This window comes from Macaca nemestrina, chromosome 8 (genome assembly GCF_043159975.1).
Source record: "Macaca nemestrina isolate mMacNem1 chromosome 8, mMacNem.hap1, whole genome shotgun sequence".
Classification (NCBI taxonomy): domain Eukaryota; kingdom Metazoa; phylum Chordata; class Mammalia; order Primates; family Cercopithecidae; genus Macaca; species Macaca nemestrina.
The window spans coordinates 137,469,322-137,490,010 of record NC_092132.1 but is presented as its reverse complement, the minus strand read 5'-3'; the positions used below and the strand labels follow the sequence as shown (position 1 = coordinate 137,490,010).

The following is a 20,689-nucleotide window of genomic DNA, read 5'->3' as shown; positions in this document are numbered from 1 at the left end:
CCACCATTGCCTATTTAAGATGGAACTTCTGTACCATTTTTTTAGTCTATCAGCGGTTGTCTAGAAGCCGGTACTCTTTCCAAACCCCCTCCCACCTCCAATCCCCACTCAGTAGGAGGATGGTTTTGTTTGCCATACTGCCTAGGAAAGGGGGTGGCCCTGTATTTAGTTGTGCAGAGGAACCAGACGTGCTGAATGGCCTGCAGTGCTCAGGACAGCCCCACACAATGAATAACTGTCATGCCCCCAATGCCACAGCATTGTAGCCCCTGAGTGATTCTTCTGCTTTTTCTAGGTTAGATCTTTTACCCAAGAATATCAACTATCCTGGGTATACTTTATATATATATAATTTTTTATTTATTTATTTATTTATTTTTGAGATGTAGTCTGGCTCTGTCGCCCAGGCTGGAGTGCAGTGGCGCGATCTCAGCTCACTGCAAGCTCCGCCTCCCGGGTTCACGCCATTCTCCTGCCTCAGCCTCCCGAGTAGCTGGGACTACAGGTGCCCGCCACCATGCCCAGCTAATTTTTTGTATCTTTAGTAGAGACGGGGTTTCACCGTGTTAGCCAGGATGGTCTCGATCTCCTGACCTCGTGATCCGCCCGCCTCGGCCTCCCAAAGTGCTGGGATTACAGGCGTGAGCCACCATGCCCAGCCACTTAATATTCTTTTAATAAAACCTAACCATGACATTTTACTTGGTTCCCGCTGTGAATTTTAAATTCCTGGGCTTAGCTTCTTTGATGAAGCTTGCCACGCTTGGAGTCTAAGAGATAACAAGCTGATCCTCTTGTGCTCGTGGTGATGTGGGAGGAACAGCAGGCTGGACCTCAGGAGACCTGGGTTCTTGGCTTGTCCACATAGCTGTGTCACCTTGAGCAACTCGTCTAATTTCTTCGTGATCCTGTATTCTCATCTGTAGCATAAGAAAGGATGCACAGAATGAAATAATTTTTCAAAGCCGCAGCCCTAACCCTCTCCGATTAGCTGCAGGGCTAAGCAAACCAGAGCCAAACGAAAGAGTTGCTGTTAAACACTCAAAGGAATGATAGAAGGATCAAATCCCCAAAGAAAACTTCAGATGTGACCTCAGTTAACACCCAAATGGGCTGGGCTTATGTACACTCCGCTGAAGCAGAAATAACCATTCCTACTTCCCAAATCTGTGTCTCTTTTCTGCATCTCACTTGGAGGTCACAGTCTCATGAAGGTTGTAGTTAACGGTAGATGTGGTGGCCAAAGACTTTTTTCTTCCTTAGTTGATGGTGAGCCCCATGGAGTGTGATGGACCCATTTACCTTGAAAGCCTTTCCTCTGGATTTCCTTTCTGCAGATTTTTCCTTTCCAGAATCTAGAACACCTGCTCCTTCCTGTCTTTCACATCTGTTAGCTAACTGGTCTCTGGGCCTTTCCTAGAATCTGTTTCTTCCTCTCCATCCCTCTTGCCATTGTCCCAATTCAAGATTTCATTTTTTTTCTATTCTTTTTTTTTTTTTTTTCTTATCAAGACAGAGTCTCCCTCTGTCTCAGAGTGGAGTGCTCAGAGTGGAGTGGCTCACTGCAACCTCCGCCTCCCAGGTTCAAGCAATTCTCCTCCCTCAGCCTCCTGAGTCGCTGGGACTAACGGCACCCACCACCACACCTGGCTAATCTTCATATTTTTAGTGGAGACAGGGTTTTGCCATGTTGGCCAGGCCGGTCTGGAATTCCTGACCTCAAGTGATCCGCCCGCCTCAGCCTCCCAAAACCAAAGTGCTGGTGTTCCAGGCGGGGATTTCTAAGCTCGCTTGTTCTAGTCGGTTGTCTGTTTGGTCTTAGATTGTTTATTTTTCTTTTGCTTCACTTTATACACAGGGCACTGACCCCTGCAAACAACACTTCCCATGCTCTCATACTATCTGGCTTTCAGGTAAACTTGCATTCTCTCTCTCCTCTTTCTCTCGTCTTTCTCTCTTCTCTCTCCTCTCTTCTCTCCTCTGTCTCTCTCTCTCTCTCTCACTCTCTCTCTCTCTCTCTTTCTCTTTCTCCTCTCTCTCTCTGTGTCTCAGGCTACATCTGTAGTAGTGGCTAAATCACCTCCATGGTCCTCAGCAACCACCAGGCGACCCATCATTCATCTTGGGCTGCAGTGACACCACCTTCCCTTTGTCCTTCCAGCCCTGGAGGTGGCAGTGACTTTCTACAATTGGTCATCTTTGTGTTTGTTTCCCCTCCTCCTAATTGTTCATTCAACTGCTCCAACATCTTTGAATTTTATTTCCTATTTTAAATTCCTCCCATTGAAATCCCTAGTGTGATATTTTCTTCTAGTTCTCAAAATGCGCCTCTCAGGAAGAGAAGGCATTCCCTGCACAGGGAAACCATCCTTCCTCTCTCCATGATGCAAACTCCTACATGTTTTTTAAGCTTTAGCACAAATTCTACTTTTCTCTCCAGGCTTTCCTGACTATTCCAGGCACATTGAGTCACTTCTCCTTTGCTGCCAATGTACTTATTATTGCAGTGTGCATTTATCTTATTATAGAAAATGTTTGCACATTGATCTCCTTACTAGACCAGAAGCTCCTTGAAGCTAAAGACCAAATTTTTAATTTGTGTGTGTGTGTGTGTGTGTGTGTGTGTGTGTGTGTGTGTGAGAGAGAGAGAGAGAGAGAGAGAGAGAGAGAGTTTCACTCTTGTCGCCCAGGCTGGAGTGCAATGGTGCAATCTTGGCTCACTGCAACCTCTGCCTTCTGGGTTCAAGTGAGTCTCCTGCCTCAGCCTCTCAAGTAGGTGGAATTACAGGCGCCCACCACCAGGCCCAGCTAATTTTTTGTATTTTTAATAGAGACGGGGTTTCACTGTGTTGGCTAGGATGGTCTTGAGCTCCTGACCTTGTGATCTGCCTGCCTCAGTCTCCCAAAGTGCTGGGATTACAGGTGTGAGCCACCACACCTGTAATTTTTAATTTTTAAATTTGAATATCACCAATATCTGGACACATGGCAGGCAATTAGTAAATATTTGTCAAATAATACACTACAAAATTTTGAAAAATTTCTAGTCATATTTAAGCAGCCTCAATAGGGTCATGATTCTGAAATTTTGTAAACATCAGATACTTTAGCTGTTTTACAATGAAAACAGTTATAACTGACCTCTTTATAAAGAAAATAAATTAATAACTTTAACTGAGCTAGATATTTTATTCCAGTGTTGGTAGCATCATACAATTCATTGCAGTGCTTACTGATTTTTAACCAAATAGTGGAATACTAATGTTTTAACTTTAGTTTCAGTCATTGGAATTTGCATTCAGGTTTGTGTATTCATATTCCAAAACGCTGCTTATTAAACAGTCATCATAAATTTCTATAATTAGGAATAGGTCACTGTTGTTACCACTGGAAACACACACAGACATATATATATGTCACGTCATATATATAGTCCAATTTACCTTTTCTCCTCATTAAAAAATATTTTAGAACTGTGTAATTTCTACACCATAATTAAATCAACATATTCTTTCAACAATTCGCAAAGTGATTATGCCAAGTTGTCAAATCTTTTATGATTCCTGAAAGTTAAAAAATGTCATCTTTGACATTTTATTGAATTAAAAAGAAAGCTTAAAGGAATAAAAATGTATTACCCAAACCTCTTATTTTTATGAAAACATAAAATCCCAAATCTCTAATCATTGGTATTCAGATCCCTCAACATCTATACTGAATGTTTGAAAAACAAAAACAGATCCGGTCTCATACTCCAGATATAAAGGTTATTGATATTCCACTAGCAACCTAGCATTTCACATGACATGGCCCATTATCAAAAAGACTGAAATATGAGCAAATAGAGAAAGGTTTTATCAACCAGTGAAATAATCCAAATAAATTCAGAATACACACTGCCTATCACTTGAAAATAATAACTCAAAGTCTTATAGGACATGATTACACTGGATAAATTCTAGTGATGGAAGAATCCCTGATGATAAAACTTTTCTCCTACAAATCCAAAGCCAACATGCCTTTTTTTGTTAAATGCCGTCATTAAATATTTATTCTTTATTTTGCCTGCTCTTTTTGAAGGCCAGAGAAAACTGTGGTTAGACTTTTTTCCTTGTACAGTTACAAATTGTAATTAAACTTCATGTCCAACTTACATTTAAAGTCTTTGACAATACTTGGACATACTTATTAAAATTAAATATTAAAACTTATTTGATGTATTTTCTTTTCTTGCTTTTTTTTTTTTTTTTCCTCCTGGGGAGCGTGTCTTGAACCAGAGCCAATGTGGGTTTCCATAGACCGCTGGGCAAGACACGTTGACTCCACCTCCACTCACATCTGCGGTACAGAAAACGCGACATGACTTATCTAGCGTACAATTTGACAGAGACAGAACTGAATATAACCAGTTATTCTTCAGGTGCCCCCAGTGATTACCTGCTCAACCAACAGAACAGAAAGGGTCTTAATGGCCACTGGATAAAGAGACCATTCTGTGTTTCAAGGCTGGAGTTATCCAGGAATAAAGCTATATCTTCAAGCACTGTTGGTTTAAAATCTAAATTTAATATTTAGCTTTATGTAGAGAAATTTGGACCGAACATTCTAAGTTTCTCCGTGCATGTACTTTTAAAGTAATCACGTGTATATAAGCCTTGGGTTGAAGAAATCTATGTATAGTGTTTTTTCTATGATCCAACTGGTACCTTATTCTTCTTTTTTTCCCCCAAATCAATAGGTCTTTTATTGCATCATTTAAATATCACAAATAGGTCTTAGGAATCATCCGGCATCTTGTTTCTGTAGCTGGAGAACTCTTAGGTCTTATTCAGCAGCCTTCTTAACTGTTCCTTTTTCAGAGACATAAATACAATCCACGCATTTTCCGATATCCTTGTTTTTATTTAATTGTCGTGGCTGGCTGAATCAAAGCAGCCGAATTTGCAACAAGATCAATGTCATTTCCTTCAAGGGTGAATTCATCTTTCTGGGCTTGAAATACTGAACAAGCAACACCCGGCCTCCTCCAAACCCTGTAGATTTATTTTTCAACCAGGAAATTTCGGATCTCAACCAGAGACCGATTCTTCTCGATAACGACATTGATGGAGAAGTGAGTACACACAGAGCTCATCTTGTAACGGAAGCCCAGCGCAACATCCTTGACCATGTCCTGTGCATGACTACAAATAGTGCAGACAGCAGCCCATTCCTTTCTGTTCCCCCTCCATTTTTTGTCAATCCCGGAGCCTCATTTTTTTCTTTCCAAGGAGACTGAGGTCTACACTGATGTGATTGAAGTCCCTCTACAGGGTTCCTCTAGGGCCCTTCGCAATTACTGGGCATCCCTTCGAAGTGATATCTACATTTTCTCGAATATGGACAGTCTGGTTGCAGAGAATGGTCTTCATTCTCACAGTAGACACAGCGAAAAGGTGGTTCTTTACTCTTTAGATTCATCTTCAAAGGAAGAAATCTAGTACCAAAAACGTAAAATTGTGTTCAACTTCCTGTTACCTCTCATTTTTGTTTCTATACAACAGTGAAGGGATTATTACATAGGGGACTTTTTGTTCCTTACATTTACAAATATAAAGCCTTACGAATATTCAGACAAGATAAAACGTCTAACCAATTCTGTCCAACAGAACTTTCTTCAGTGATGGAACGTTCTAGATCTGCAGCATCCAGTACAGTAGCCACTAGACACATGTGGCTACTGAGCATTTGAAATGTGGCTATTGCAACTAAGAAATTTTTAATTTCATTTCATGTTAATTTCAACAAATTTGAATAGTGGCAACAAATGTTGCTAGTGGGTACTTATTGGACAATGCAGGTCAAGAGAGTGATTTGAATGGCAACAAGTAAGCTTCTTCACTCCCAAATTCCTGTATCCCTATTTCTCTTGGTGCCTTTGTCTCCTTGAGCTGAAACTGACTCTTTAAGCAATGAGATGCAGAGTGAAATTAAAACTACGTGCCAGTCAGAGTTCTTGGTTGTAAACACAAGTCAACTCTAGTTGACTTACATAAAAAATGTTTTGCAATTATATGGGCACTCCTCCAAAATCAAAAGGAAGCCTGGCAAGTCAAGCTTGAGCTGGAACAAAGGAAGCTGGTGCATGGCCAAGATCTTGCCACCAAGAACAGTCAGCCCACGATGCCATTGCTGGTCTTACCATCCCTGGACACTTGCCACTACACTGCAGAATTCTGCTGCCCTTGGTCACTCTCTGCTGGCTGTTCAGCTTTCAATTCCACAATGGCCACTTCTAATAATCTGCAGTTGAACTTGGGTCATTGTATCACCCCTTAGAGATCCACGGTATAGCTGTGTCAGTCCATTGGAAGGACATGTCTGCTTACCTTTTGGGTTCACAAACAGTGCCCCTCCGCATTTAGGGGCAAAGAAGGGAATTGGTGTAAGCAAAAGTATTTATTTCAATGAAAATTTCCTGTTTTATTTCCAGAGAGATTGACTTTAGTGCAAATTCTAAAGAAGTGGGCGCAGAATCAGAATGATTTGCTATATAGAAAAATGTTTTAAGTTTTTAAAATTTTTTGAATATGGTTGGCATTTTTATTAATCGTTAGCCATTAAATTATAATATAAAAATTGTATAATTATAACGTAACTTTTTGTTGTCTTGAGGAGTTTCGCTCTTGTTACCCAGGCTGGAGTGCAGTGGTGTGATCTCGGCTCACTGCAGCCTCCGCCTCCCAGGTTCAAGTAATTCTCCTGCCTCAGCCTTCTGAGTAGCTGAGATTACAGGTGCCCGCCACCACACCTGGCTAATTTTCTGTATTTTTAGTAGAAATGGGGTTTCACCATGTTGGCCAGGCCGGTCTCAAACTCCTGACCTTAGGTGATCTGCCCCGCTTGGCCTCCCAAAGTGCTGGGATTACAGGCGTGAGCCACCGGGCCTGGCCAATTACAACATAATTATAATTAGTTACAATGATTTATAATTGGTCATGAAGTTATAATTCACATTTATAATTGCCTTGCTTAAGCTAACGGTTGATACTATTGAAATCTATGGAGCATAGGTGAAGAGTGCGGCACTGCTTAGTGTGTGCCTGCCATCTAGTGGCAGGACACATTAATGCTACCGTGGAAGCCCCAGTGTGCCTGAAAGGCAGGTTTGCCAGGAACAGTTTGCTCCACTTTACATTTTCCCAATGTTTCGACCCAATCAACTGTATACAGAGACATCCTTAGGCTTTTGAAATTATCTCCCATTTTATTCAGTATAATTACAGCTGAATTGCAAACATAAATCTCTGAGAGCCAAAATATATCTAAGCATTACTTCATTCCTACATTCCCTAAGCACGATTCCTTTTATTTTACATTATCTCCAGAAACACAATGTGGTTTAGTCATGCTATTATTCTCCCATAGAGAATGTTTTGACCACTATTATAAACATGCACATTGACACTGGAGTCACTGATGTCATGGATTGCTGGCTTCTAAAGAGCTCTTCTCCCCTAAAAGAGTGATAAGATTAAGTTTGAGAAAATAATGAAAGAGAATCTATCAGTATTTATGCAGACCACTCTAGTAAGGATGGGAGAGCCATGAATAAATAAGACATAGATCCAGACCTCAGCTTCATTGCTTCCAATCCTTGTAAGATTTAGAACTCCTTGAAGTGTTTGTGAAGTATCATACCCTCTTAGCAAAATCAAGACAATCAACGTCTCATATACATGAGACTAATACGACTGACCTCATATTTAAAAGATAAATTCTTGTTGCAATGTTGCCTTCTAAGAACCCTCCCAAAAGGAAGGAGTAAATATCAAGCAGTGTCCTAATAAAGTTTCTGGTAGGTGGTTTGGCTGAAAAGCTTGAGATGAGGTTGGTGTAGGCGACATTCAGGGGGATCTGTGCTCTCTAGAAGCGGGTGCGTCCATGCCTTCTTGGGCTTGGCTAGCATGCTATGTTTGATTCATACTATGCAAGGAACTATGTTAAAATGTTCATCTGGATCTGGAAGCAGAAGGAAGATTAACAGTGTTAATCATGAAAGTAAGGTAGACTTGAGGTTTGGGAACTCAAGAATTTGGGGGACTGGGCTGCAGGGAGAGAGGGACGTTTAAGATTCCTGGGCTGGGCACGGTGGCTCATGCCTGTAATTCCAACGCTTTGAGATGCCGAGGCGGGCAGATCACAAGGTCAGGAGTTGGAGACCAGTCTGACCAACATAGTGAAAATCCGTCTCTACTAAAAATACAAAAAATTAGCTGGGCATGGTGGCAGGCACCTCTAATCCCAGCTACTTGGGAGGCTGAGGCAGGAGAATTGCTTGAACCCGGGAGGCGGAGGTTGCAATAAGTTGAGATCGCGCCATTGCCCTCCAGCCCAGGCAACAGTGCAAGACTCCGTCTCAAAAAAAAAAAAAACAAAAAAAACCAAAAAAAGATTCCTTCATGGGGCAGGATCAGTTCTGGAATTTTGAGAGTTGAATGACGTTGCTAGACCTCTGAGTGCAAGGAGCATACAGGCAGAGGCCTAGTGAGGATGGAGTCATGGTCATTAGGGACTGGGTGAACCCAGCAAGAGTCTTTCTCCCGTTCTCAGTCACTCCCCTCACCCTCCTTCTTGCCTGGCTGTCCGCTCGCCTCTTCTTTTCCTTAGCGTTGCCTTCTTCCTCCTTTGCTGTGGCTGGCTTTATTTTTCATAAATGGTCGTATCAGTTTAATCACAGTTATACATGAAACGTACAATTTCTTATGCTTATTAAACATCTAAATTAAAATTTGTGAGTTGAATCTTCTGTATTTCTAAAGAGTAAGTCTCTAGCGAAGTTTCTTCTTGTCTACGACCTTCAAATTATTTTTTTTTGTTGTTGTTGTTGATGTAAAGTCCTAAAGAAAAAGAAAATAAATCAAAGGCTCTCTATACCTCAAGATAAAAGTTACCTTTCCACTCTCATCAAAGCCCAGTATCTAGAGACTGGCTACTCACCAAAGAGCTTACATTTGTGCATGCGTGCTTACGCCTAATTAGAGACTACGCAGAGATCAATCCTGCTATCTTGTGGCTTTGGAGATGTTTCTTCCTACTCCATCCTTTTTTTGTTGTTTTAAGATAAGAGAGCTTGAAAAACCCAGTAAAAGTAGTATCCTTAAAATGGCAATAACAGAAAAGGTTGAAAATATTTCCCAAATATTTATTACAAATAGGAACAATTAAACAACATCTTAGATGAGTAATAAAAATGTAGCTCCTTCAAACATATGGTATCTGCATACTTTTCCAAAAGGGTAGAAGATGTGAAAACTGGGCAGAATGCTATTCCGTTTCCGATTTCAAAAGCCTGTAAGACTGTGAGAGGAGGAAGAGCACAGGGCATTGTCGCATTCAGGATCTACAGAGGCACTATTTGCAATTTCTCCACTGCTTCCAGTATGAAAAATCCGACCCCTTCCTTTTCGTTCCTTGATCGTCTCTATTGACCTTCAATCACTGATTTGCTTCTCTTTGTGAGGGTCTTTCAGTCCCAGGAGGAACTTTTAATTCCTGTTTTTTACTCTCTTTTGACTTGGGGGAACACAGGATTCATATCCATGAAAAACATTAAGGCATCCAGAGAAGTTATATTTTCATATTAATATACAGAATACCCAAAGAGAATATCAAATGCTAAAGCAAAATCAAGTGATTCACTGGGACATAATGTCTCTCAATTATTTAAAGTCCCATAGAAACTTGACTGGCATTTTCTATGCATTTTTGAAGAGAAATGGAAAGAGATGTGGAGTGTGTGTGTAACGTAGTAGCTATTTCAGGAGAGATTAGCTTGTTGTGTAATCCAGTCACAGAAAGATAATCGCAGACACCAGAGCTAAATTTCTTTGACTGAATTCATGTAAATCAGTTTTTTTTTTTAACTTCTATACATGAATAAGAAGTAATTTCATTCACTATGGTTGCTGTGTGGTGTAAATACACATATTCACTAATGTTAAGAAAAATTGTGCCTATTATGTATAGTAGTGATGCACATAATTTACATACACTCATTGATTGAAGTGTTTCCCTGTGGGATCAGGTGCGTTCATAATCAGATGAAGGAAAAGCAAAGTAGGCATTTGTCTATTTTCCATTTCATGAATCGTAAAATCAGAGGTTTGGGCTACCTTTAGGTTCCCTTACGGTGTTTTTTGGGAACCGCTTTGGAATAAGCTATCTGCTAAGTTTGGAATTGCCACCACGAAAGTAGTGACGAGCGGGTTGAGGAAAAGAATAAATACTTGGTGGAAGGAACCACCGTACTCCAGGGAGGGGACAGTGGGAACGGCCCCTGTCACAGTCACTCAATCACTTATCCAAAGAATCAACATTCTCAGAGCAAAGAACTTGTGTTTCTAACTCCAGAGGTGCCTGGATTCACAACCAAATATGCTTCTTCCTCGCTCTCCACAGCCCCTCCCATGCCAGACGCCGGCTCGGCACCCCCTCTTCGCTGTGCATTTCTGCTTCCCCCCAAAGCCCGAGTAGTAAAGGGAGGCTCCTCGCGGCCCCCGCGGGCTCCCAGGGACCCGCAAGTTGAAGCGCGAGGTTTCCAAGCCGGCTGCGGGGACGCGGGCCTCCGCGCTGCAGACTTTCTCAGGGCGCCTGGGTCGCGGCAGGTCCCGCGCGCAGCAGCTGCTCCGCCGGCCTCGCCTCCGACCCCAGCCCTGCGCCAAGCGCAGCAGCGCCCGCGACCCAACTGCCCCGAGTGCCAGGCGCCTGGGGAGGGGCCGCCGCTGCCCCTTCCGCCCCGGGGGCCAGCGCCGAGCAGCCGCCGCCTCCCCGGAATCCAGAGGCCGAGCCGGAGGCGGCGGGGCCACGGTGGGAGCCCCCGAGGTGGCTCGAGCGAGGGCCCCGGATCCCCGCAGAGCCCGCCCGAGGGCGCAGCCGGCCACGCCAGGGGAGGCGGCCGGGCGGCGGGGAACGGCGGGGGCGGAGCACAGCCTCCCGACGCCGCCGCCTCGCCGCCCCCCTCCGCCTCCTCGTCCTCCGCTCGCAGCCGCCGCCTCCGCCGGGCTGAGGAGCCGGGAGTCCGCGGCGCCGGCTCGGGGCTGCGGGATGGGGAGTTAGCGCCACGGCGGCGGCAGTGGCCGCAGCGCACCCCGCCGCCGCCCAGGAGCCCGTCCAGGCAGGGGTGCCGGGCGCGCCCAGCCCGCCCCGGAGCCAGGCCCGCGGGCGGCGGCGGAGCTGGGCAGGTGGATGCGGCTGGAAGATGGCGCCCTCGGGCCCGGGCAGCAGCGCCAGGCGGCGGTGCCGGCGGGTGCTGTACTGGATCCCGGTGGTGTTCATCACCCTCCTGCTCGGCTGGTCCTACTACGCCTACGCCATCCAGCTGTGCATCGGTGAGTGTGCCCCCCGCCGCGGCGCCCTCAGCTCAGCCCACCCCGACGGTCCCGGGACGCTCAGCCGCGCCTCCGCTCTCGCCCCCCGGATGCGCCCCTGGCGCCGCCAACCTGCCGCGTCCCGCCGGCTCCGCTGCCGAAAGCAGCCTCGGGCAGCTTCTTCCACGCGCACGCCCCTCGCCCTCCCCCCCGCCCCGACTCTCGGGTTACGGTGTCGCCTCCGCCCCGCACTCGCCGCCGAGCCTCCCGCCGCCTTCCGCTCACCGCCGCCGCCCCGGCCACACCCCCTAGAGGGGCGGACGGTCCTCAGGACCGCGGTGGACAGGGGAGGCCGAGGCCGGCGAGGTGAGCCGGGGGCCGAAGGGCTCCGAGCTGGGCCCGGCCCCGAGCTGCGCCAGACCCGCGCGGGGGTGCTGGCCTCGGCGGCGGAGCTGGATCCCTTGCTGGTTGGCGTCAATCCACTCGTTAAAAATTTGTGACAGCGCTCGGGCGTTTTTGCTGCTTTTATGATTTGAGGATTGCCAGTTGGACACTTTTCTAGTTAAAAAGGATGTGGAGGAGGTGAGCTACTAGAAAGTATTTTTGAGGACATGTGCATCACACTAAACCATAATTTAGTTGTTTGAACAGTAGGGAGAGAAAAAAAGAGGTGATCGTCTGAGGTTTTTTACATCCAGAGAGCCAGGTGGCTCCAGTCCGAGTTCTAGGTTCCTGAATTGGTGGGTAGGATACTTCTAGTGCTGAAGATTAAATTTTTTTAAAAAGTTGATTATTATGCACAAGTAGGGAGTACAATGATGTCACTTAATGTAAGCTGGTTTCTACCTACAGAGGTTTTATGAAAACTGGTCTGGGTTATCAGAAAAAGATGTTAAAGCAGAGAATGACGTTTCTGACAGTGACTTGTGAATGCTTTCTGTGTTTGGTGCTCCACCTAACCAAGTGTCTATGTTTTTGCCCTACCAAGCGCTAGCTTTGGGTGGGACAAGGGAAAAGATTAAATATTGGCCTATTATATTGAATCTTCACAACCTCAGCATTTTCAAAGCCTCAAGATTCAGACATAAAATCTTGTCTGAAGCTATCTGACCTCAAAATGTTGCTCCTTGTGAGAAAGTGTCATAATGATACATCAAAATAATCACTGATGTAAGTTTTAAGAGAACCGAGACTAACTTTTATTTTATATGGTTTTGATAGCTTTGCAATTTGCTATTATTACTTTAAGGGATTTAGAAACAAGCTTAATAATCCAAAAAAACCTTGAGTCTGTTAGGAAAAGATGAGGCTGTACAGGCATCATCATGAGAATGCATTTAGGTATGTGGTCGTCAAGTCATCTAAAATATATAGGAAAGGACGTGTGGTAAATTTTGTATTGACTGTTAATATTGAAATAGCTTGCCTTATTGAGATAGACTGTATATGTTACATAACTGTTGGGAACCTTGTTGTATTTCATTCCTTCATCCTCTTAAAGACAGTGAACAGTATCATTATAACCTGCAAAGAAGGGACATGCTAGAAGGGCTTCATTATCAAAATAGCTTATTCTCCTGTATTATCACATTAAGCTAAGACGCTTATCTTGGCAGTGTCTCATGTCCATTTAGAGGAAGCATTTGAAGGGAGAGAGAGCTTTTCTGCCCGTTAGAAGGATGTCTGCTCCTAGCTGAGGTGCTGCATGGCAGGCCTTACTATTATATTGGGTAGACAGGTGATGGAGAAGGAAAGAAATGGAAAATTGCTATTATATATGAATCATGTGTTTATATGTACTTTCCGTGAATATAAGACAAATCTCGAGTGTCCATAAAATCCACATCACTATTTCAGTAAGTGACGATTTGACTAAGAGGAAGAATGCTTCTTTTAAAACTGCCTAATTGTCATGGCCTATTATTGATACCTTACCTATCACTTCTTGTCCCTGCCTGCCTGGCGCAGTGCCTGTCTGCCTGGCCTGGCGCAATGCCTGCGACATTGAAAGCAACAGTAAGTGGTCTTGAATAAACAAATAAATGATTCAGAGGCAATAGCTCCTAGGTTTTCAGAAAGTAGCTTTTATATGTTTATTGCTGTAGAAACAAAAAGTAATTGTTATGAAAGATCCAGATCCTAGAGTCTAAGAAGGAAGAACAAGTTGAAGCTGAATTTGATTCTAGAGACCATGGCGGTTTATGAGTGGCAAGCTTTGCATAGCCTTGGTTGAGTGGGAAGTTGAAATTAACTGTACAGTTTCCTCATAGGCACTGGGAAAGATGGCGACTAGTGTGACTGACACACAAAACCAGACTCCTTTCCTTTTCACAGACAAAGCAAATGGAAATACCAGCCCCCACCCCACCCCCAGCATTAATCACATCTCGGACTGCCCTGCCTTTTGAAGATTCTTTTCCTCTTGGAAGTTGCCATTTACAAGCAGATTTTCCAAATGTCTTGCATAAAACATTGGCCAAGGTTGGGACCAGAGTGTGGGGGTCGGGTGCTGGGAGCTGGATGAGGTAGCAAATGGAATAGAAGAAACAAGGTGATTTACCCTGGTCCTCCTTCCACATCTGCTCTCAGCTAGGGATGACCCTGAATATAAATTATTCTGTGCCCTTTGCTGAATGAACTGCAATTTAGGAGTAGTGCTTATCCTGGTATCCTTGGAAACTGGAGATAATGATTCTCATTACAGTTAGTTTCTATATTTAACAACGTGGATGTATGTGGCTCTCTAGGCACTTTTTCAGTTAGCATAATTTTTGCTTAGTGTTTGTATTTCATAAAAATAACCGCTCTTTGTGGAATATGTGTATATGTAAAATATATGGGATGTACATATATTGTGTGAGAGTCAAGTATTTTTGGTTAAGTCAGCTTCCTATTCTGCCAAAGAAAAGATCACAAAAGACAGTTCTACTGCTAATCCTTTGGACCACGTTTATCTTGTTTGTTGATTAACAAGGCTCTTCTATTTGTACTCCTCCCCCTCCATCCTTTCCTTCCCTTACCACTCCTTTTCCCTCTCCCCTGTCCCTCTAGTCCCTCTCTCCACTGCTGGCTTCTTTTGTGTCTTAACTGTCTTTGCTCTCTTTAGCTAGGAGGTTGATTTCCATCAAGTAAGATAAACTCGAAGGTAACATTTGTAAGGGGAACTTCAGGATGCGCTATGGGAGGGAGTGAGGGTGATCTGCATCTTTCCCAGTGCCATTCAGTCAGCACACGACATGGTTTGGGTATGTTTTCACAGATCCCTTAGGGCTGCCGCTGTGTTAACTTTACTTGAAGAAGGGCACTGAAGTTTCCCCTTTTAAGTGCTAACGTTTAAATTGTTTTAAGTATTTCATACCATTTTCTTTATTTCAAATTTACTGAGAAGTGTCAGTAGTACACAAGAAACTTCCACATACCCTTGTGTAACCAGTTCAATTCCCATTTTTCTAAAATGTATTACTTTCCTGCTCCTTAGGCAGGTGCTATGGGACATTTATTATGATGTTGCACTCACATGGTTCTGAGTTTGCGTATGGTTTTAGTTACATCATTTTAAACAATCATGAAGATTGAAAAGCTTAAAGGTCATCCAGGCTAATCCCTCCTTTATTTTTAAATGAAAGAGTTAAAACTAAATTCCACAGTTGCCACAAGTTCAATGTTCTTCCTCCAAGTTACCTAGCGGCGGTGTCAACTATGACTTTAGCTGCTGTGATGTGGATATCCAGATGTCTCCTTTTCCCAACAAACCCCTCTCCAAATCTCTCAGCCCAATGAAGTCATTCAGCATCTCTTTTTAACTTTATTATTGTTTACAAAGAGTTGACAGAGCTCTGCAAATAAGCCAGCAGTCTTTACACAATTTCAGAGTTTTAAAGGGCTTTGTAGTTTGGGGCTATATAGTAAATATTTTTGGCTTTGCAAGCCATATGTTCTCTGTTCCAGTCACTCAGCTCTACTATTGTAGAGAGCGGCCATAGAACAGACTTTAACAAATGGGCGTGGCTTTTATTCAACAAAAATATTTGGCCAACCTTGGCCCTTGGGCAACAGTTTGCTGAGCTTTGGAGTACGTTGGAAGTTAGACCACTGGGCTGTTGAGGTTTTACTCACAGTTTTGCTGTCTTTATTAATAAACATCCCTCAGCAATGATTGCAGCCTATTATATTCCACAGTAATTATAATACCTAGGGATCAGTTTGAGAGATACGCAGCCATGTTTTCATTCCTTTAAACAAACAAGCAAACAAACATCCCTAAAAACAAAATACATAAAGCCTCCCACTTGGATTCTGTGAAGTTATGACCTTCCATTCATTCAAGGCCACTGCAGGCTCCAGGATAGAGTCTGCTGGGGCTCTCGATTGTTTTCCACCATGAAATGAATTTGAGTTGCACAGAAGAAGGTATGTATTCTTGTTATTGATTTAAACTGTCACTTTATATTATTAATATCTTGATATTCCTGATACTTAAACTATTACTTTAAAAACTGTGTAGGACAGTGAAGCATTTTTTACAAAAAAGGACAGGCAGTAGATCTTGGGAATACAGATGTTCTATTAGGTTGATGCAAAAGTAATCGTAGTTTTTGCCATTACTTGGTTTTGCCAACTGTTTTAAATGTTAAAATAGTGTAAAGGGGAATATAAGGCACATCCATAGAAAACTGATGCATGTAAAACATTTAATGCCCAAATCACCTTAGAAGTGATTACTGGTTGGCCAGCACGGTGGCTCACACTTGTAAACCCAGCACTTTGGGAGGCTGAGGTGGGAGGATCACTTGAGATCAGGAGTTTGAGGCCAGCCTGGCCAACATAGTGAAACCCTTTCTCTACCAAAAAATACAAATATTAGCCGGGTGTGGTGGTGCCTGCCTGTAGTCCCAGCTGCTTGGGAAGCTGAGGCAGAAGAAATTGCTTGAACCCGGGAGGCAGAGGCTGCAGTGAGCTGTGGTCACGCCACTACGCTTTAGCCTGGGTGACAGAGCGAGACCGTCTCAAAAAAAATTAAAAAAAAAAAAAAAGAAATTATTACCTTGGGCATGATGATTCTAAATATATTAGTTCTGTGACTTTTCTTGATATTGTTGAATATTTTAAAGGTTTGAATTTATGTGAATAGGGTGATAAAAACTCAACATTTCTTCAAATTAAAAATTCAAATGGATAAAATATGATGTATTCCAAACCCTTGATCTGTGCTGCCGTTTTAATTTAATATAAATGGTCAGGTCGGAAGGGGAGTCAGAGAAAAGACTCTGCTTAATGCTTTCTTGGCTCCATTTAGTGTGTCAGAGACTTCCTTTTCTTTTGATGTACTGGACGATGCGGCATTACTATTTGCTATTAAACCCTATTAGAGAGAAACATGTAAGGCAATTAGCACAGTCTTAGCATGTACAGATGCGCAATAAATGTTGAATGAATTAATCTCGTGGTTTCTACCTAGTCTTATTCAGTTGTATAATGCAAATAAGTGAGAGGACAGGATCTAGGGGTCAAACCTCAGTTTAAACTGAGGCTTATTGTAGAAAAGTTTGCTTGCAATTGCTTACTAAGAATGTCATCCCTGCCGTTAAATTGGTGCTTGCAGGAATGTTTCCAGTAATTAAACAGGAGCTGACGGGATGGTTTCTTAAATCAAGATAATTAACTGTCTCTAGAGAAGGTGTGTTTCCATGAGCTTAGAAAGAAGGCAGCTGCTTAAGGGCTTGAGTAGGGTTCATTCAAAAGCATTTACTTCCCAGGCATTTCCCGCCACAGAAATGATTTAAAAGAGAACTTAATAGAGATCTTTTCCTAATAGCCAAGAAAAAAAAAAACACAACCTCTGGGAAAAAACCCAAAACCAAAGCTTTCTAGCTGGCTTGGGCATGAGGAGAGGGGTTGCCCCCTTTCCGGATGCCGTTTCCGCAGCAGAGTGGTAGGAAAGCGGAAATGGAAAGCAAAACGTCTCACTCTAGACATGTAAGTGGGCTGCCGAGCCAGTGGAGAAGGATAAACAATGAGGGAGGTATAAAGAGCTTTTGGGGAGCACCTAAGTAGAAGTGAATTTTAAGTCAAGTTACAGATCTGACCACATATATTTAGTGGTTGACGTAGCCTCAGAGTAAGATTATAAGCAGCAGTGTTTGCCTCTGCTATGAAGTAGGAGGTTGTTTTAGCTCCCTCGCTTCTTACCCAATGCTCGGGCCACTTTTACTCTGCTCTCAGCCCAGGGCCTGTGACCTGGCAGGTTAAACTGGGCGTGAATGCAACTCTCTGACTCCACGGCGAGCCTGGAGAGCTTAGCTTAGAAATGGACAGAAACCTAGGGCAGGTGGGTGAAGTGGAGCTGACGTTACACCCGAGGAACGGCCTTTGGAAAGAGCTGCTTCCCTGGCAGGGTCACCACAGAGCACTGGAACCACCACTGCTCCCCCAACCTAGTAACAGCGGGTGCAGTGTTCCAGCCTGGGCAGTGTCCAGCTGGCAGGGCTGAGGTGGTTGCGCCCACATCTCAGGCTGCATGGTCCAGCGAGCTCAGGTGTTTGATCTTTATTCGTTACCGTGGTGAGAAGTGTGCTAGCCAGAGAAAAAAGACAAATGTATCCCAGAGATGAGTATATATGGGGACGAGGGGTTCTCCATGAGATGAGTATATATGGGGGCGAGGGGTTCTCCATGAGATGAGTATATGTGGGGGCAAGGGGTTCTCCATGAGATGGTCCTCATTGATTTTCTTGTTTCATTTGTTTTTATTTTTTATCTTGATGGAGAATTTGTGATTTTCCTTCTCAGAAAAATAGAAGCATACTTACATTTCATAATTTATACTGCTGATTTATACCACGGCGTTTTGACAGATGTATCACATCACCCAGCCTTCTCTTCTCCAGGAAGCGATGGATTCATGGGCCCCCTGAGACTCCAGCACTGTTCGTGATGAATGTAGAAATTCTGTCTTGTCTAACTTGCAGAATGACAGATTAGAATATGGCATAGATTCTTAATGCTGTCTGTTGGGAAAACAATATTCCAAAGATCATTAGAAAGACAGTTTTAATATTATGTGGAATTCTGTTACTACATATTGCCATTTAGAAATACTACAGAGAATTTATAATGAAAGCATAAAATAATTGAATGAGGTTTTTAATAGTCCATTAGAAAATTGTTGAAAATTTTTTCCTAATTCCTTTAAGGGAATTTTTTTATAATTGTCTTGATTGTTGTTTCAATCAAATGCCAAAAGCGAAAAGAGTGAAATTATCAAGGCAGGGGGTAGGAGGAGGGGTGCTAAGGAGGAGGTAGATGCTCTGATTTCTTAAGAAGAATAGGATAGCTGTAAAGAAACCAGACGTGATTGCTTGAGAATTTTCCTTTCAAAATGATAATATCACACTTTGTATCATTTATGTAGCATTTTTCCTAATTTGACGTTTTGTCTGGCTATGACTTTTAAATTCAGTTATAAATATTAGTTGCCTGAAGTGTTATAAAATCCATTTTTGTTTGAGAGATACTCGTAAGTGAAAATATATGCTGCATTTGTCACCTTAGCACTTGACTCTAAAGTGCATCCTTAATGGTAGTTCATTCGAGGTATGTTATTGATTGGATTACATTTTAAAAATGCAAATGAATAAGTGCTTTTATAGTTGGCTGGGTTTTATTTCTTTGCCAGTACTTCTTTCTGGTATCCTGAAGTTTCTCCTCATGTGAAGTGTACAATTAAGCATTCCTGCCATATTTAAATTAATTAGACCTTTTATTCCCTAGCATTGCCGCCCCAGAGGAACAGAATGGTACAGAGGAGTTCATCAGCAAAATGTACACCAAACAATAATAAAAAAAACTTTAATTCTTTTAAAACCAAACATTCAAATGATAAAATAGTTTCAAGGTAGTTGTCTATCTCCATGATCATGTTATAAAAGATATAATCCTTATAAAACTAAGGTCATATAGTGTCAAGAATTTTATGTGATTATAACTCAGAGAAATTTGGGAAACCAGAATGGCTTTGTCATGATTACCTATTTTCTTATGTACAGATAACATTAAATTCTGCCCCTGTGTTTATTGCATTATGTGAATGGATTTTCATCATATTTGAAGGGTGTGTATGGAGTAGGGTGACTTAAAATTCAGACTGAACTGTATCCCTCATCCCTTTGGATCCCATGAGTCCTCTCAGAGAGGTAGTAGCTGAATTGAAGTATGGCTTTTCACTAGATTTGTAGGGGTGTGAGGAATGGTGTGATTTGGCATTGTGTTTGTAATGTACATAGCCCGTTGGCAGTATTTTAGTGGGAAGGACAGTCCAGTCCAGAACAGCCGAGCTGGAGCTGTGATGAGGGACACCTGAGGCCAATTGCAGAGCATGAAAAAGATTTCAATTATGAGCCTCAAACTGAAAGTCATAAGCTTGCTCCAAATTCCAGGGGCTAATTTGTGATCAAGTTATTTCTAAGTGGGCAACTCCATGTGACCTGTTTTAGGAAGAAAGGCAGTCAGGGATTTATGTACTTAACTATGACTAGTGATTAGCCAGGGCATCTCCAGGGAGGTCAGTAAATGGGAAAAGATATAGGGCAGGGACCAGTTTGACTTAATCAAGGTCTTAATTATAGCATATTTTAATAAAATGCAACTTATTCCAGAACTGGTACCTACTGAAAATTAAGATATGCACAACAAAGAACTGTATGCCAGTCAAAGAGAGAGGAGGGTAGTGATTCACCGTAGCCTCCCATAAACTTGCCCTTTAACAAATCCAAGAACTGAATGCATTTTAACCATCCGTAATTCATTGGACACCCTATTAATTTATTCGTTCAAAAAATATCTATTGACAGATGTTGGAGCTTACATTTCTTATTAGGGGACAGAAAACGAATAAAAAACGTAAGTACATTAGATAATTTGTTAGAGGATCATCAGTGGCATGACACAAAGCAAAAAGTAGGGCAAGAAGGACTGAGAATGCCAGAGGAAGATTTCAATTTTAAATACGGTGACCAGAGAAGGAGAAGGACTCATGAAATTTAAGCAGAGAACTGAAGGAGCTGAAAGATTTAACCATGCGGGTATTGTGGAGAAATGTATCTCAGGCCAAGGGACTTTGATTTACAAGCATAGAGGCAGGGGTCAGCCCAGCATGTTTGAGGAAGAGCAAGGAGGTCATTTTGGCTGAAGTGTAGTAAGCAAGGGAAAGGGAAGTAGGTGATAGGTCAGAGATGTGGGGAGAAAGCAGAGATCTTGGAGGGCCTCAGGCCAGAGGCCACTGTGAGAACTTTGGGTTTACTTGGAGTGACATGAGAATCCACTGCAGGGTGTTGAGTACAGGG

The 20,689-nt window shown here is 42.9% G+C and overlaps 1 protein-coding gene and 1 pseudogene across 3 annotated transcripts in view; one reads left to right on the top strand and one right to left on the bottom strand.

Moving 5' to 3' along the window:
• The window catches only part of LOC105463741 (zinc finger DHHC-type palmitoyltransferase 2), a 111,947-nt gene that overhangs the window by 25,484 nt on the left and 65,774 nt on the right, over positions 1–20,689 (top strand). Inside the window, exon 1 of one of the 3 annotated variants that reach the window (XM_071068590.1) lies at positions 6,423–11,369. The exons of 1 other annotated variant lie outside the window; for it this stretch is intronic. In XM_071068590.1, coding sequence (XP_070924691.1) covers positions 10,449–11,369 — 921 coding nt within the window. In that variant the 5' untranslated portion in view covers positions 6,423–10,448. Of the gene's footprint in view, positions 1–6,422; positions 11,370–20,689 lie in introns of those variants that run through there. One more of the 3 variants, XM_011711013.3, reaches the window with a different exon arrangement.
• LOC112423488 (large ribosomal subunit protein uL6 pseudogene) lies at positions 4,825–5,411 on the bottom strand (annotated as a pseudogene).